Here is a 15315-nt window from a genome sequence, read left to right on the forward strand (position 1 = left end):
CTCATTGACTGGCTGGCAGATAAATTACAGATAAATATTTATATGAACAAACCAAGTTGGTTTGGAGAGAGGTGATGCTGCGAAGCTGAGGTCTTTCTCCCTCTTGAAGAAGAAGTTTCTGGACTTCATAGAAGCTGTCCTGGAGGGTCACAGCTGCCTGAAAACATGAGACTCTGTTTCAAACTGTAACATAACCACCATGTTCTGAAGGTCATCAGAGTTTTTCCTCATCGGAATACAAACTAGTGAAAAAATATATAAAAAAATATATATACTGCCACCATTTCCTAACCTAACTACTATAATGAACATAAAAAAATATTTCTAAAAGATATGTTTTAAGGAATTAGGCTAGCATATAGTAAAGATTAATAATGCATTCATTCCCTTGTCCTGTATATTACCATAATTTTCTCAAGGTTCATTTCATGTCATTTTTATTTATTTCATTCACTCAATAATAAATATAAATAGTTCATGTAACAACTGAAAGTAATCGTGAATGAAAAAGAGCAGAAAGAAGCATAAACTTATATCTGCCCTCTATTCAGATGAAAAGAAAATTAGCTATTCAGCTTTTACAGACATATTTCAAAAACAGAAAAAATACATACAAAAAATAAGCAAAAAATACAAATCAAAACATCAGTTTAATCAGTTGATCATAATGATTTTATTTTTTTTTTAAATGCAGAAATATATTTGCATTGTTCTCCCTACCTGCAGACTGTAGAGAAGCTGAGTCAGGCTCTGGACGCTCTCTGCCACCTAAATACAGTGCATTGATATATAATAATAACAACTTCTACTTGTTAATCTGTGAAAACTACTGATGGGGAAAAGTAAGGAGCTCAAACCTTTAAAAGTGTTCCTTTTGAGTCTCCTTTCCTTAGCTCGACTGCTGAGCTCCACGACGCGCTCTCCATGCCCGCTAACTCGCTGTCAGACCCCAGAGAGTTGGAGCTGATACTGAGCGTGCTCAGATAATCCGCTGCATGCATATAGAAATCAGAACTGTCCATTAAGATTTCTGGAATTTATTTTTAAAGTATATTAAATGCTGAACTGTAGGGTTATCCTGTGACTCACGTTCAGAGGGAGACTCCTGAATGCTGCTGCCGTGGCTGTTGTAGCTGCAGCACTCTGGGGCTTGGAGAGGAGAGTTCTGGCTGTGGACCGGGACGCCATCACGGGTCTGGAGAATGTTGATCAGGTTTTCAGCTGGAAAACAAACTTTAGTAAATATTGATGATTGTTCTGCAATGCAGAAAAATATGCACTTCTCATGGACATTTTAATCACCCACATAAACAGAACTTGTGCTCTTCCTAACAATTAAAGCGAGAGATCGTTTTTTTTTATGTGTGTGTCTCTCCTGAGCTACAAAGTGTAGTATCTACCATAGGTGTGTTTGAGCTCAGATTTATGGATTTTTTTTTCTTTTTTTAAAATAAATAAGTTAATTAGAAAATAATTGATTTAAAAAAAAATCAAGAAATATTTTAAACAGCTGTTGCCTGTTCTTTACTGTTTTCCTTTCATAACCTATAAGTCAAATTGTGAGAAAAACAGGAAAAGACACAAAACAGTGATTTAAAATATTCATTTGCCAGGATGACATTTAAATGATATGTCACTAATACACAGAAATTATGACAACAAAGTCAGGGTTATTTTGGAAGATTGAACTGACATGATGAAAATAGTTAATCTTTTTTTAAAAACTGATAAAGGAAAAATGATATGATCTTATGGTAGAAGCCATAGCATTTGGAATGATGGTTTTAGAAAAACTTTCTGGGAGGAATTTCTCATTTTGATGCCCAGTTTCAAACTGGGATCAAAGTGTTTTCAATTCAGATCATAGTGTTTGAGTTTGTGACTCAGCTTAAACTCAACTTCTGCTACTTATTGGTCTACTGTATGTGATTTTGTCCACTGCAACCCACAGCAAGCAGTTCAACCACAAACAGAGCAGCTAGTTTTTAAAAAGAACATGTTTTTGTGTGCAAAGCAGGCAACTATATTACAGACCGCACACAAAAGTTAAAATAGAGAAAAAAATCTCTTGTTTCCATCACTGCACAACTATAAATTATGATCGTAAAGCCGTTATTTATAAGAAAAAAAACCTTAAAAACATTGCGTCATGGAAATGTTGACACATTCAGAAATCTGTAACTTTAAAAATATGTTGTGCAGCCATGTTAAAGAAGGTCTCTTTGTAATAAATGCTTAAATCTTGATCAAATTCTGTTTAGTTTTATTCTTCACTGCAACATATTTTACACCCGTCGTGAAATCTCTTGATTACAGCCATACAACAGATCCTGACCCTAACCTTCTCTCAGTGCAGCTGTGAGCAGCGATGATGCTTGACGCGGCGCCTCAATGTCGAAGTACTGTGCAGGTCCCACCAGCAGATGGCGATGTGGGACAGACTCTGGTGACCGGAGAGTTAATTCTGTAATATCAGCGTACAGCTGCAACTTTTCCTCCAAGTTGTGGCAGATTTGCTGGTCCTGACCAAGCAACGTTTCTGCACAAACACAGAGAACAAGATTAGCTGTTTATGATTTTTTTTTTTTTTTTAAAGAAAGATTTAAAACGTATAGGTGTATTTTTAACTTTTTTTTTTACCCTGGAACTTGCTAATCTTTTGAACTCTGACTTCTGCAGCTTGTCTGGCTTCCTCTGTCTCTGCAGTTCGCTCCTCCTCCTCTTCTTCCTCTGGACAACTGCCGTGTGGATTAGCAAGTTGTGAGTAACCCAAGCTTTATCACCCATTAACTTGACACACACGCTGACTTTAACTCAGACAAACACCCTGCTGACGTGCACACCCCCACACCTCTCCACAGCTTGTCTAATGTGTCTCATCCAGGCATTCCTCTCTTCTTTTGTGGTGGTGTGAACTTCATACATCTCTGGCCCCACGGAGGATGCAGAGATAAGGAACATTCCTCGCTCCTCATTGGCTACCTCTCTAACAATGAGCTTCTGCAGAGGAATAACTGGAGGCTTCTGGTCCTGAGGGAGAGCCCAGAAAGGCAAGGTTACAGATGGAAAACTTGAGTATAGGTGTATCCAATTTCAAAGCATTGTTTGGGTTGATGCCCTTACCACAGATGCAAATATGAAGCGCTGGTCTTTCTCTTGCAGAAAAACCAGGACATCCGTGAGCAAAAGAGCTAAAGTGTCTGGGAACCAAAGAGATATGTTTATATGAGCGATTCAGAAAGTATTTTAAAAAATCTAATTTAGCAGAAGAGATGATGATCTGCACACCTTTTAGACGCCCCGTGGCAGTCTTCCAGTAGAGCAGCCCTTTGTGCTGCAGAGCTCTGTGCTTGGTGTGCATGTCCTGCTTGCGAAACACCTTGCCGTTCTTGAGCTTGGCGAAGCTCTTGGTTTCCAGCCTGGCGAGTACTTCCTGCAGCTCCTGAGATCGCTCATACTTACCGACCATCACATCCACGGCTGTGATGATGTCACGGATCTGAGCCAGGGCATCTGACAAGTTGGAGTGTTCCTGGCTTCCATCTGGGGGTGGAAGCAGTGGCAGCAAAATTAATAAATAACTTCATAATGCAATGCAGCTTTGCTGTGATGCGGTGAAATAAGCCCTGATCGAATTACTAAAACAAGAATGCCTTCTGTGATCTTATCTTGCATGGAAAAGTTCATAAAACAGCAATTTCTTGAAGTGACCATAAATATGTAGTATAATGAATGTATTTTTGCTGTGTTGCTGCCAATTAACATAGTGCCTTACAAATGTATTTATACTTCTTGAGCTATTCAAATTTTTCTACACTACAACCTGAAACTTTAAAATATCTTTTTGCCAGAAGTGAACAAAGTAGGGCATAAATGTAAAAAAATATTTTAAAGTATTTTTACTTTTTTTTTTTTTTTTACTAATGAGTCTGAAAAGTGTGGTGTACAGCTAAATTATCCTTTCTATATTCTGAAGTTCCTAAATTTAACCTAATCTAATTAAATTTAGTTTCTACATGAATCCAGCTGTTCTGTTAAGGCCTCAGAGGTTTGTTAGAGAGCATTAGTGAAGAAATAGCATCAGAAAAACCGAGGAACACAGCAAACACGCAAATGTAATGTTGTAGAGCAGGATCACGTAGAGCTAGGCTAGAAATATCACAAGGTTTAAATATCTTACTGTATTTTAAATATGGAAATAGTATGGTACTGCAAGATATGGTTCCACACCTAATGCTGGCAGCACAAAGGGCATTGGTAAATCTGGAGGAGTTACAGAGATCTAAAGCTACAGAGAGGGAGAATCTGCTGACTGGACATAGCTAATTAGTTACGGACTTCGCAAGTCTGGACTTTATGACAGCATGGGAAGACTAAAATCTAATGTGGACAAATACTGTCCATTTAGTGTTAGCATAGTGTTTTCTGCAAAGTTAGAACAATAGACATACCATAAAAGACTTGTGTAATTGCAGTGGTAGGTAGTTTTACAATGTTTTTAGTCAAGAAGGCAAAATACATATTGAAGTTACAATCTTCAGAAAAAAAAGGTTTTCTTGTATGCACTATTTTGTGTTTGGCAATCATATAAAATCCTAACAAATACATACAAGTTTTTGATTTTAATAGGACAAAAGTATGAATCATTTTACAAGGTACTGTATAAAAAAAAAAAAGATTTAACATGGATGAATTTTAAATCTTTTAAGATACATTACCCTGAGTGTACTGCAGTATCTTCTCTAGCAGAACTGGATACTTTGTGACGCGCTGCGTGACCAACAGAATGAATTCTGGCACTTCTCTTCGTCTGACCAGAGAGTTATTACTCTGTTGCTGTCAGGTGAGAAGGAATGTGAGTGTAAAACATCTTCAGCTAAGCAAAGGTGTTTTGAAGGTGGGAGGGAAACTTACTCTGACAAAGTTTTGAAACTTTTTGTTCTGCTGCTGGAGCTCTTTGAAGACATTGACAGCCTCCATGTGGTGACTGCAAAACTCTCCGTACACCTGCTTCATCATCTCAGCATTTTCATCAGAGAACTGAAGGAGATGACGATGATGAAGATGACCACTAACATCGATCTCTGATTATCACTGACTGCCAACCTGCCACCACCAACCTGCTGAAGCAGTACGTCTCCAATTCGATGGATGAGGTAATTTCGGGAGTTGTCCGTTTGTGTTGCAGCCTGGCGGCATTCCTGCAGCGCTCTGAAGAGGTTTCTGTGGAAAAGCAGGAGAGGATCCAAGCAGGGGAAGATCCGGGCCACGCAGTCCGAGTCGAGCTGCAGCTCCTCCAGCATACCTCTCCTGAACACCTCCGACATGACTGTCAGAGTTTGAATATGGTGCAGCTCTGTCTGCATCAGCTCTGCACAGAGCAAGAGAACACCGAGAGTCAAACGTCTAATGGTTTACACACACAGATGACTCATTTATTTGGGAAGTTTCCTCATAGTTTTAGCCAACAGTTAATACATAAGTTAATGCAACATTTTGAAACAGAATGAATAAAACTGTCAGGACAGGTTCAACAGAAAAGCCTTTCTTTGGATATCTACGATAAGATGGTGTTCAGCAACTGGGGGGCTGGTTTTAGGCTCTTTCCAATGGAACATAATTACATAACAGTTTGGTCACAACTATTCAAAAATAGCTGTGTGAAACTGGGAAACTTTATCATGTGCTTTTGTTTTTGTAGCATTTCTGTGGGAATGCTTGGTCTTTTGGATGCCCACATTTCTAGATTTCAATAGATATGTGACAAATAATACACATATGATAATATCCTGACACAAAATGGCAATTAAAATCAAATCACAGACTAAAGGCTCATAGCCAACTTAATGGAATTGTATTCTGTTTCCTTCAATTTAATATTTAAGACATTTATAAGGCACTAATTTACAATAAATGTCATCTTAAGCCACATTATAGGTCAAACAGGTCACATTCATAATTAAAATCCAATTCGGTCCAAATTATTCAATTATAATCAGCTCAATTCATAATATAATTCAGTCAAAGTCATCCAGTTACATAAACTCAAATAGAATAGTATTATTTAGGGTAATGACAGTTGGTAAAAAGTGTGAAGAAGCGCAGTCCATTGCATTGAGTCATTAATATCGCAGCAATCATTGACTATATCCAGGAGACATAATAAAACATATGAGAAAGAAAAAGAAAGGCTCCAAGCTGAGGACAGTAATAGCTCCATCAACGGCTCTGCAAGTGGCAGAGCAAAACACAGAAGCTTAAAGTATTTTCTAGGTCACAGAAAAACAGAACATATTGAGTTCCTAGCAGTCATAGATTTGCCAATTAATCTGTCCAGGAAAGAGACACAGCTCCAAACAGAAATACTGAGCCATGATTACTTGATATGAGAGAAAAGAAATCAAAGAGAGTACACAACACTAAAGGCAGCAATAGGTCCACAAATGGCTCCAACCAGGAAAGAAAAACAGTGAAACACAGAAGTACTTAGCCAAGAATGCGGTTTACAAAACAGAGCGTTGCAAAGAAACCAGGAGTCATTTTAAATGTTTCTTTTTGTATACTTTGAAAGCCTCCTTGTTTGTGCAGTACAGCTGCACAACTATGTCCTGCAAGAAACAACCAAAGACAGAAAGACCTCACCATAAATAACATCTTGTCGTTTGATGGTGCGTCTGTCGTGTTGGCTACAAAAGACTGGAGAGACGGCGAGACTCCACGACTCTGCCTCGAGCCCCAGCAAGTCAGCTGACAGGTCACTCAGCAGAGGAGCATCAACAGTATCTGTATATACAGCATTAAGACAAAGAGTCACTTTTAATTGATGTTTGCCCAAAATCCTGCTGCTCTCTGTCACTCACCCTTTGTGCTGATAGGTAGGTCGGTGAAATGGGGAGTTGTTGTGACAGGTATTCCTTCTTCAGGAGGAGAGCTGTTAGTGCAAGCTGTCATGTTGCATTCACTGTCCACCCCTGCTGTTTCACTCCAGCCTCTAATAATAATAATAATAATAATAATAATAATAATAATATAATTGACAATAGTAATAATAGTAGTAATATTAAAATAATTGCGTGATTGCATAGGTAAATGAGTACTTCAGGATATAATTTACTGCTGCCCTACCTGCTGTCTATAGAGATTGATTGGCTTTTGGAGAAAGAAGCGACTGTCTCCCTTTTCTCTTTGGTCATTGTTGGAGCTGAAGATGATGGGGAAGAGCAGGCAGAGGAAGAGAAAAGAGAAGCTGGAGAACTTTCCTTAGCAAAACCTGGAAGATAAACAGGAACATGAACCAGACTCAGTGTGGAGTTGGAGTTAGCAAGTTATTTGTATCTGGATTTCAGATTAAAAGTGGTTTTAAACTGTTGATGTTTTAGTAATACAGTTTCTGTGGTTTAAAGTATTTTAAATGACATGCCAAATAATGACTAGAGTTTTTTCTGCTCCATTGCCTCTGCCACAAGATGTTGCTAAGAACTGCCAGCCAGCTAGCTAAAAGTAAGTCCCCTCCTACATTTAGGTTCTTACAAGAAAGACAAAGTTGGCTGGTCATTCTCATTGTTGCTGATCTATTCACATAATATCCTTCTCATCAGATTAGCCACCACCGTTGGCATCAAAACAAAACTGAACATGTGTCTTTTGTTTAACTCAATTTAATCAAAATTTAAGTCCAGCTCCTTTTTAGTCACATCTTGTCTTTGGGTCCAACTTCTTTGTGTTTTACCTTTTTACCCTTGTTCACACCTTCTGTAAATACAGTGTATTTTTAACCTCCCAACTCCCTTTGCAATTTCTACAGTTTTTTTTAAACTTAAAAGTAACAGAGGTCCTTGTTGGCACAAAATGCAGAGTAATGAAACATAGGAGTTATCTAGTTAAAATTGACAACACACCAGTTCTTCGTCCCCTCAGGTTAAAGAACTAACTATTCTCGACTGAACTCGGGTTCTTTCAGGCACACATTATGAAGATAATATCTTCAACATATTTCTTTCTGCTAAGCATTAATAGCCTTCACTCATCTGTTGCTCCAAGCAACACTGTGTAATCACTTGATCTAGATATCATGTTTCTTGTCACTGTGTGGCTATCATGAGGGCCAGAGCTTCCAGCCACTTTGCCCTCTGGAATTCCCTTCTACTGCAACTCCAAGAGCAAAAGAGACTGGACTTCTAAAAACATTATCTGAGCAGAAGCAGACACACTGTAGAGTTAAATCACACAAACCCTCGTGTGCTGTTTTAGGATGATCAAATCATAGTTGTCTTGATAGTTCCTCTGATTACTCAAAGATTTCTGACAGTGACCTGTAAATAGTCTAATATTTTGTGGGATCATTCCAGTAGAAGCATCTGGTTTTTACTATTCTCCTCCAGAGCTGCCGACAGGAAGTTAGCTCTTTCCCACTTTCATTCTCATGTTAAAACAAAGCAGTTCAACTCACTCTGATGATAATTTGTCTTCTTGATTTAAAAATATGTACAGTACTTTTCAACTTTTGACTTTTCTCTGGTTTTAGGTTGTTATACTTCTGAAAAATAATCTAAAAGGTGGACATAAACAAAATATGTTGCACAGTAAGTGCCTGAAAATGTCAACTAACGTTAGTAGTTGTGCTTTAATGTTTTAACTTGAATTTATGCGCCACAAAGAAAATAGCAAAAACTGTTACTGATTGCAGTACTATCATAGTAACAACTGTGGATTTTCTGTTCTAACTGAAAGAAGCAAGATGATGTTAGATATGTTTATTTTAAATCTTTGCTGTACTTCTCAGGGTTATCATACCAGCCTAGTTTCAAAGACTTGTGAAATAATTCTATATATCCTTTCAAAAGCTTTTAATTTTTGAAGAACTGCAGTAGATGACATTAAAAATTTATTGGATTTCATTTTCTTAACTGATAATTTTGTATTAATTACTTCAGATCATGAGCAACCTTAATTTCCCAATAGTGCAAAAAAAAAAAGGTGAGCGCAAAAACACACATAAAGACAATCCAGGCTTCACCCCCAACTGAGGTGGATTGAAGTTTAACTGGACAGACTGGGGGATGAAGGGCAGAGGTTTACTGAACTGTGAGATGAGGGAGGACAGGTGAAAACTAAATAAATACAAACTAAAGAAGGACTTTTGATCCTGAGTTACTTGGGTGGGGGCGGGGATACTCACTCTGTGGGAGAGACATAGTCTTGCTTTTCATTAGTACTAGATTCCTCTCCTGCAGTTTCTGGGGAACAAAGATAATTATATTAACACGAGCAGCCGTAAAAGAAGTGATTTTGTTCATAAAATGCACACACAGTGAATATTTACATAAGAACAAGGTGACTGTAAGAAAAACACAACACATCTATTTTTTTAAGAGTGTCACGTCTATGTTTGTGCAATTCATGGGGTTAAAAGGTCATTTGTGTTTGCCGAGGCTCAATAGTGTTTAATGTGATAAGTTCCCAACTCTGTTGTGAGAAACCTATTGTGTATACGTTGTATAAGTGAAAAACACATAATCTAACAACTAATGCTTTTTGTGTGTCGAAAAGGACAAACCTCTTTAAAAGGTACTGAAAAACATATTGTATTAATTTTGAAAAAATCTGTTGTTTTATCTTTTTAAAGCCTGATATAACATACAAGTTTTATTTTCCAAGTTTAACTCTTCACACACAAAAGGCAAACACAATCTAGCTTTACAGTACAATTCAAGTGTTAGGATAGTATCTCAAAGGGAAATACTGTATCTATTCAGAAGAAGAAAAATGTGTGATTCATGCTAATTTTATGAATAATTTAATTTAAAAACACAATCTGAGTGGTGAAACTATATAAATGTTTGCTTTTGATAATGAGCAGCCATGTTTAGGAAAAAAAGCAAACAAGGAGTCCTTTGACAACATTCCCATTGGACTGAGGGGAAACATTTTATTCCAAAACAAGAACTTAATTCTTCTGTAATTACGATGTGGTGGAACAACGCATGTGCTTACAATCACTATTGTGACATCACATTTTCAATTCACAGATAAAAGTGTTGAAAGTTTTCTTTTAAACTGGCTGTTATTTCTCACTCTTCAATCACTGATGGTAAATATGATGGACCAGCAAAATAGGCCTAAACCATATTACACCAGGGATAAGATGTTTTTTTTTTCTCCACTTGGTCTCATCTTTCCACTTTTGTTTAGCTACACACTTCCAGCCTGTTCCCTTCATTATAGCAAAATGTAGAAAGCCAGAATTATTGTTGATAAAGAACAGTGACCAGTTGTTCACCGTTTATCTGATGGAAAACTTATAAAGAATGAAAAAGAATCTAAACGCCAAAAAGGTCTGGTACCCCAAAAAAGTTGATTTTCCTGCCTCGTCATGTAAAAAGTAACTATTTTGAGTCCAAATAAGCTTCTTCTACTGTAATTACTGCTTTTGATTCAGTACACTTTGCATTGCTTGAATATACGCGATTGGTTATATCATTAATTTGAAAATGAACTTTTAAAAATTAATCAGAGAATCTAGAAGGGTTGAATTTGACTTTCTCTTTCTCTGGCGTCAAAACATGTCACAATGCAGAGGTTAATTTTTCATAGTGACACTTCAGAATAAGAAAGACAAGATCATTACACACTATTTAGGCCCTACCAGCTGTTTACGATTAATGTCAAGAAACAAGATTTTCTTTCCTACCATCAAAAAAATAAAAAGTTTGCTAATCCGTACTGGAACTCTACTGAACCTTGTGCTTTGGTCAGATGAAAGAAAGAGTGATCATTTTGACAGCAGAAACTCCAGATTGATCTCATATGAAACAAATTAATTCATCTGTGATCTGTATCTGTGGGTTTGTTTCACTTCTAAAGGATCTCAGTAAAACTCAGTTCCAATTGATCTAAATCTAAACTCACATAGTTTAGATTTATGTAGAAATTTTTCAAAATGCAGTCTACTCATAACTTCCAAGCTTATGTGAGTCTTTACTTTTTAGTTTTTGTTATTAATTTGATTATAACAAGGCATTATACAGTTTGTTCAGTCTCAATTTTGGTTTTGCTTTGAGGTCTAATTTATAGATCCTCTTTGTTTGTTTTGGTTTTTTTTCATTCTAAGGAATTCAATACATAAGAGAAACTATTCTGCAGATTGTTTCATAGAAGTAACCATTTTAAGGTGAGAATAAGCATAAGGAATTATTATCTAATCTCCTTCAATGCATCAAAGCACATGACACTAAACATGGTCTAACATGCATCAAAGTACAGGCTGCTGGTCGAGGTCTTTATACTCAAAGAATTTTGCGAGTTTATCATATTTTAGGATATGATTTTAAAAAAAGATATTTTTTACTAGTACTGGGTAATCAATTCTGATACATTAAAATAAAATAAAAATCATTAGTTGTTAAACTTGACATCAAAATGAATAATGAGCGATTACCTTTCCACAGGCTGCAACAGATTCCCGACAGGTTTTATGGACATTCAGAGAGCAGTCTACAAATTAAGGCAGAGGAAATCCCGGTTAATTTCATAAATTGACTGACAACAAAATGAAGTATCACATGTATGGATTCTGTTTCCAGTGATGTTGGTATTCTTCTGTCATGAAACATACTTAGAGTCACCATGGAAAACATCATGGCAGCACGTGCAAAGTAATTTAAACAGTCTTCAAACACTCCAACCACTACAGGACATTATCCAACACCAGTTCTGACATTAAACACTCACTGGCGCACTGCAACGACTCTTTCCCAGAAACAGGCTTATCACAGGCCACACAGAGAGTAGGAGCAGACGGAGACACGGGAACGAACTGGTGCCCATTAGACGCTCCCAGCTTCTCTTTTCCCTCCTTCGTCTCTTTCCCTTTTACCTGAAACAAAAGAGGTCATAAATACTGGGATTTTACTCCTTTGGCTGACATGTACTGTACTTAAAGCCACATTTTTATGTAAACCACCAAAGATGTAGCACATAGCAGCCCTCAGTTTGGTGCAAGACACCTGCTGGAGTGAGGCTAGCTGAGATAAAGAGGCACATGAGTGGGTTTTTCTGTTTACTTTGCTAAGGTCTACGGGGACAGCTGATGTTAGAGTGCTTTATCCTCGGGGGGCATTAGAGGGATTTCTCTCTGTATGTGTGTGATGGGGCCATATTTATTTTCTTCCCAGACTTTGCAAGGAAGTCCGAGAGCGTGTGTTTGTTTTTTTTGCTGTCCCAGTGTATTGTGTGAGGAAAACATGCCTTCAAGCACATGCAAACATGTGTTCACGGGATTACAGCAGGACGTGTTTTTAGTTCTTCAGGCTTTTTTTTGAGAAAAAGAAGTAGGGGCTGGAAGGGGGGGGGGGGGGGGGGGGGGGGGGTTCTACATGTTATGTAAGGGAATATTTTTCACTATGTCCTCTGCAAAGTCCTGAAGAGAGGAAACTTCTCCCTTTCCAAATAAAGGCACAACTATCAGACAATGGGCCCCCCAGTGCAGGAATTCTGACCGGGCTTTTCTGAGGGCTGTTAAAAGTTTTAGTGCACTACTTCCAGAGGCCTTTCAGCTCTGACTTTTTAATTAGAAAGGTCAACTGCAGGGTTTCTCAGTCACATTTTAAACACATGCCAGCAAAATCTCATCCAGTAGGAATTTTATTTTCCCTTTGGAACAAAGTCCCTCAGCGCCGACTCACCTTGGTTTTACTTCGGGTACTGGACATCCTGCTCTTTAGGAAGCTGAAGGTCCGGCTCACTTTGTACTTCTCCGACTCAACCTTAGATGGGATTATGTATTTATCCCACTCTTCATCCTCAATCCTGTATGATATGATATATGCAAAGGGAACTCACTCTCACATGGTTTCAGAATTACCTCTGCACTGAAATCTAACATGCATCTCTTTTGCTATGAAATGAGCAATTATTTTAGTACTTTAACAGACTGGAAAAGGTTGACTAATCAGGAAAAATAGTGTCATGCTGAAATGAAAGAATGTCCAGACAGTCTTCCAGGACCCCTGGTCTACAGATTATTACTCTTAATAACATGCTTGGCATGCTTGGAAGTCACTATGGACTCTAGTGGTTGCTATTTATAGATCCACCTTGGCAAACTAAAGTTATTAATTTCTCATCTAATTTACAGCAACTAATATTAGTTACCACAGGCCTCCTAGGTTAAAAGAAACAATGACAGAAAGATAGGAAAGAAACATGCAATGAGAAGCTACCTTTCCCTATATATTAGACTAAACTACTGCGCATTCCTGCATAGCCAAATACAAATACAAATGCAAAAGAATAAAAATCTGTGTGTTTAAAAGATGGGCTGGAGATTGGTGCTACAGCTGGGACAGAATGAGATATACCACACGTGCATGTCTGTGAGCCCATTTTTTTAAGGAGACATACTCTTTGAGGAACTCTGTAAGCGTGAGATGTTGGAGTGATGTCGTGCTCTCCTCCTCTGCTGACTGGGCCCGCTTACGGAAACCCAGAATCCTGTGTGGATATAAAACACCTCAGAAAGGCTTCATATCTTCTTAGATCTTAGGTAGAAAACTGAACATGGAAAATTAATCTTGTTGGTGGTATCTGGGATTAAGGTTTAAAGAAACTATGTCACGGACATTTGTTACTAAAGGGTTTAAATAGAATTTTAGTGGAACCAAATTACAACCAGAAAAGCACTGACAGAACATACAGTCATTATAAAAAGGAATGTACAGCAGTTCAAGTGTTTTTCAGATCAGCCCACATAGAAACAATCTGATCTTTGCTAGTTTTTAAGACTAATCCAGTGTGCAAAAACACACAACTGATTCCAGCTTTTCATTATTAACTGAATAAACTTTTAATGGAGTATCTGTACTTAAAAAATTAGGTACATCCCATGATTATGCAGCATGTAGAACCACGTTTAGTAGCAGTAATTAGAAATGGTTGTTTTCTATATGACTACATACTTTTAAGTTGTTGTATAGGAATTTTGGCACACTATTCTTTACAGAACATCTTTGTGCTTTGCTTTTAGCTGTACAGCATAAATCTGCCTTCTTTCACATCAAACACTTCTCAAAACTTTGTTCTTCTCCACCTGATCTTGTAGCTGAAACGCTTTTCCGTTCAGGATAAATGCAAATGTGCCTTCTTTGAACCAGTCATTAAAGTTCTGGAAAGGCTCTGACATGTCCAAAATCAGGGGTTTTCCGGTTCATGCCAACACTTCTCCCCCACTGTCAGTCAATTTCATGTAAGTTACAACATTTATGTTCTTGGCTAGGCTTCACCTACTGGACAGATCCTACCACTAATTCTAGAATACTTTGAATACTCCATGAAATAAAATGGTGGCGTGACTGAAAAACATGCCCAGACCAGCATCCCTATGTAACCATGCCTGGTATGAGGTGTTTTTGATGAAATCCTGTGTTTGGTTTTTGCCAAACAAGATTCTGTTCGCTTTGGCTGAACATCTCTACTTTGGCATCACTGTTTGAAAGAATATATTTCTAGCAGTCTTGTGATTCATGGTATTTTGCAGATAATTATGGTCACACTGATGATTATCAGTTAATAGGTAATGGAAATGTGTATTTTCTTTTTTTCAAATTAAGCTCTTCTATTTTGTCTTTGTCTTCGTTTAATTAACAGTCACACTGCAGAATGTGTTCTTTGTTTTTGTACACTTACAGGTCAGCTTTTTATAAATTTATAACCAAATCATTTTTACTACGCCCTGATACGTCCAGCTGTAAAATTAAGAGGGTGTGTTTTCATTCCACCACTATTGTATCTCTTGTTTATATTAAAGATCAATCGTTTCTGCTAGACATTAAAAATTAATTAGTATATCCATTTAAGTGTATATGTATCCAATATAATTTTCTAATTGTCTGATACGTAGGTGTGTAGCGAGTTTTCTTCATGCAAGATCCTATAACATTAAAACATCACAATATTTCCTATTGAAGTGACTGCAATTTCAAACCCTAGCCAGTTGTGGTCATGGTGGCTTTGCCTGATCTTTGAAGTTTATTTTAAAGTAACATTAAAATTCTGTCCTCAGTACAACTCAATATTGTCTCGTCTTGAGAGTTTTATGTATCGTTATATCCCTACTATTATAATGCCCTGATGTTTCCTATGTTAAAGCTGTATATTTTTGTTTAGCAAATAATGACGTCAGTAAGATGAAGATGAACAATGGCATATGAATGAAATATGTTACATGAATGGAAAGAATTTAAAGCAAATGTTACTTCAGAACAGCTGTTTAAATCACCACCCAACATAAACACTACAGTGTGCGCACACAATAAATTC

General features: G+C 37.4%; 1 protein-coding gene across 4 annotated transcripts in view; it reads right to left on the reverse strand.

The window, feature by feature from the left end:
• LOC114154487 (rho guanine nucleotide exchange factor 28-like) overlaps nt 1-15315 on the reverse strand; it is a 50324-nt gene that overhangs the window by 3851 nt on the left and 31158 nt on the right. For 3 of the 4 annotated variants that reach the window (XM_028033604.1, XM_028033601.1, XM_028033603.1), the window contains 20 exons: nt 13402-13491; nt 12684-12807; nt 11731-11875; nt 11438-11493; nt 9179-9236; nt 7126-7270; nt 6861-6991; nt 6643-6783; nt 5121-5371; nt 4915-5040; nt 4719-4836; nt 3289-3543; nt 3124-3200; nt 2852-3030; nt 2641-2738; nt 2342-2539; nt 1090-1221; nt 858-991; nt 721-768; nt 53-157 (listed from right to left, as the gene is read on the reverse strand). In XM_028033604.1, coding sequence (XP_027889405.1) covers nt 53-157; nt 721-768; nt 858-991; nt 1090-1221; nt 2342-2539; nt 2641-2738; nt 2852-3030; nt 3124-3200; nt 3289-3543; nt 4719-4836; nt 4915-5040; nt 5121-5371; nt 6643-6783; nt 6861-6991; nt 7126-7270; nt 9179-9236; nt 11438-11493; nt 11731-11875; nt 12684-12807; nt 13402-13491 — 2611 coding nt within the window. The remainder of the gene's footprint in view (nt 1-52; nt 158-720; nt 769-857; nt 992-1089; nt 1222-2341; nt 2540-2640; nt 2739-2851; nt 3031-3123; nt 3201-3288; nt 3544-4718; nt 4837-4914; nt 5041-5120; nt 5372-6642; nt 6784-6860; nt 6992-7125; nt 7271-9178; nt 9237-11437; nt 11494-11730; nt 11876-12683; nt 12808-13401; nt 13492-15315) is intronic. The other variant, XM_028033602.1, reaches the window with a different exon arrangement.

The sequence above is a fragment of the Xiphophorus couchianus genome, chromosome 12 (genome assembly GCF_001444195.1).
Source record: "Xiphophorus couchianus chromosome 12, X_couchianus-1.0, whole genome shotgun sequence".
Classification (NCBI taxonomy): Eukaryota; Metazoa; Chordata; class Actinopteri; order Cyprinodontiformes; family Poeciliidae; genus Xiphophorus; species Xiphophorus couchianus.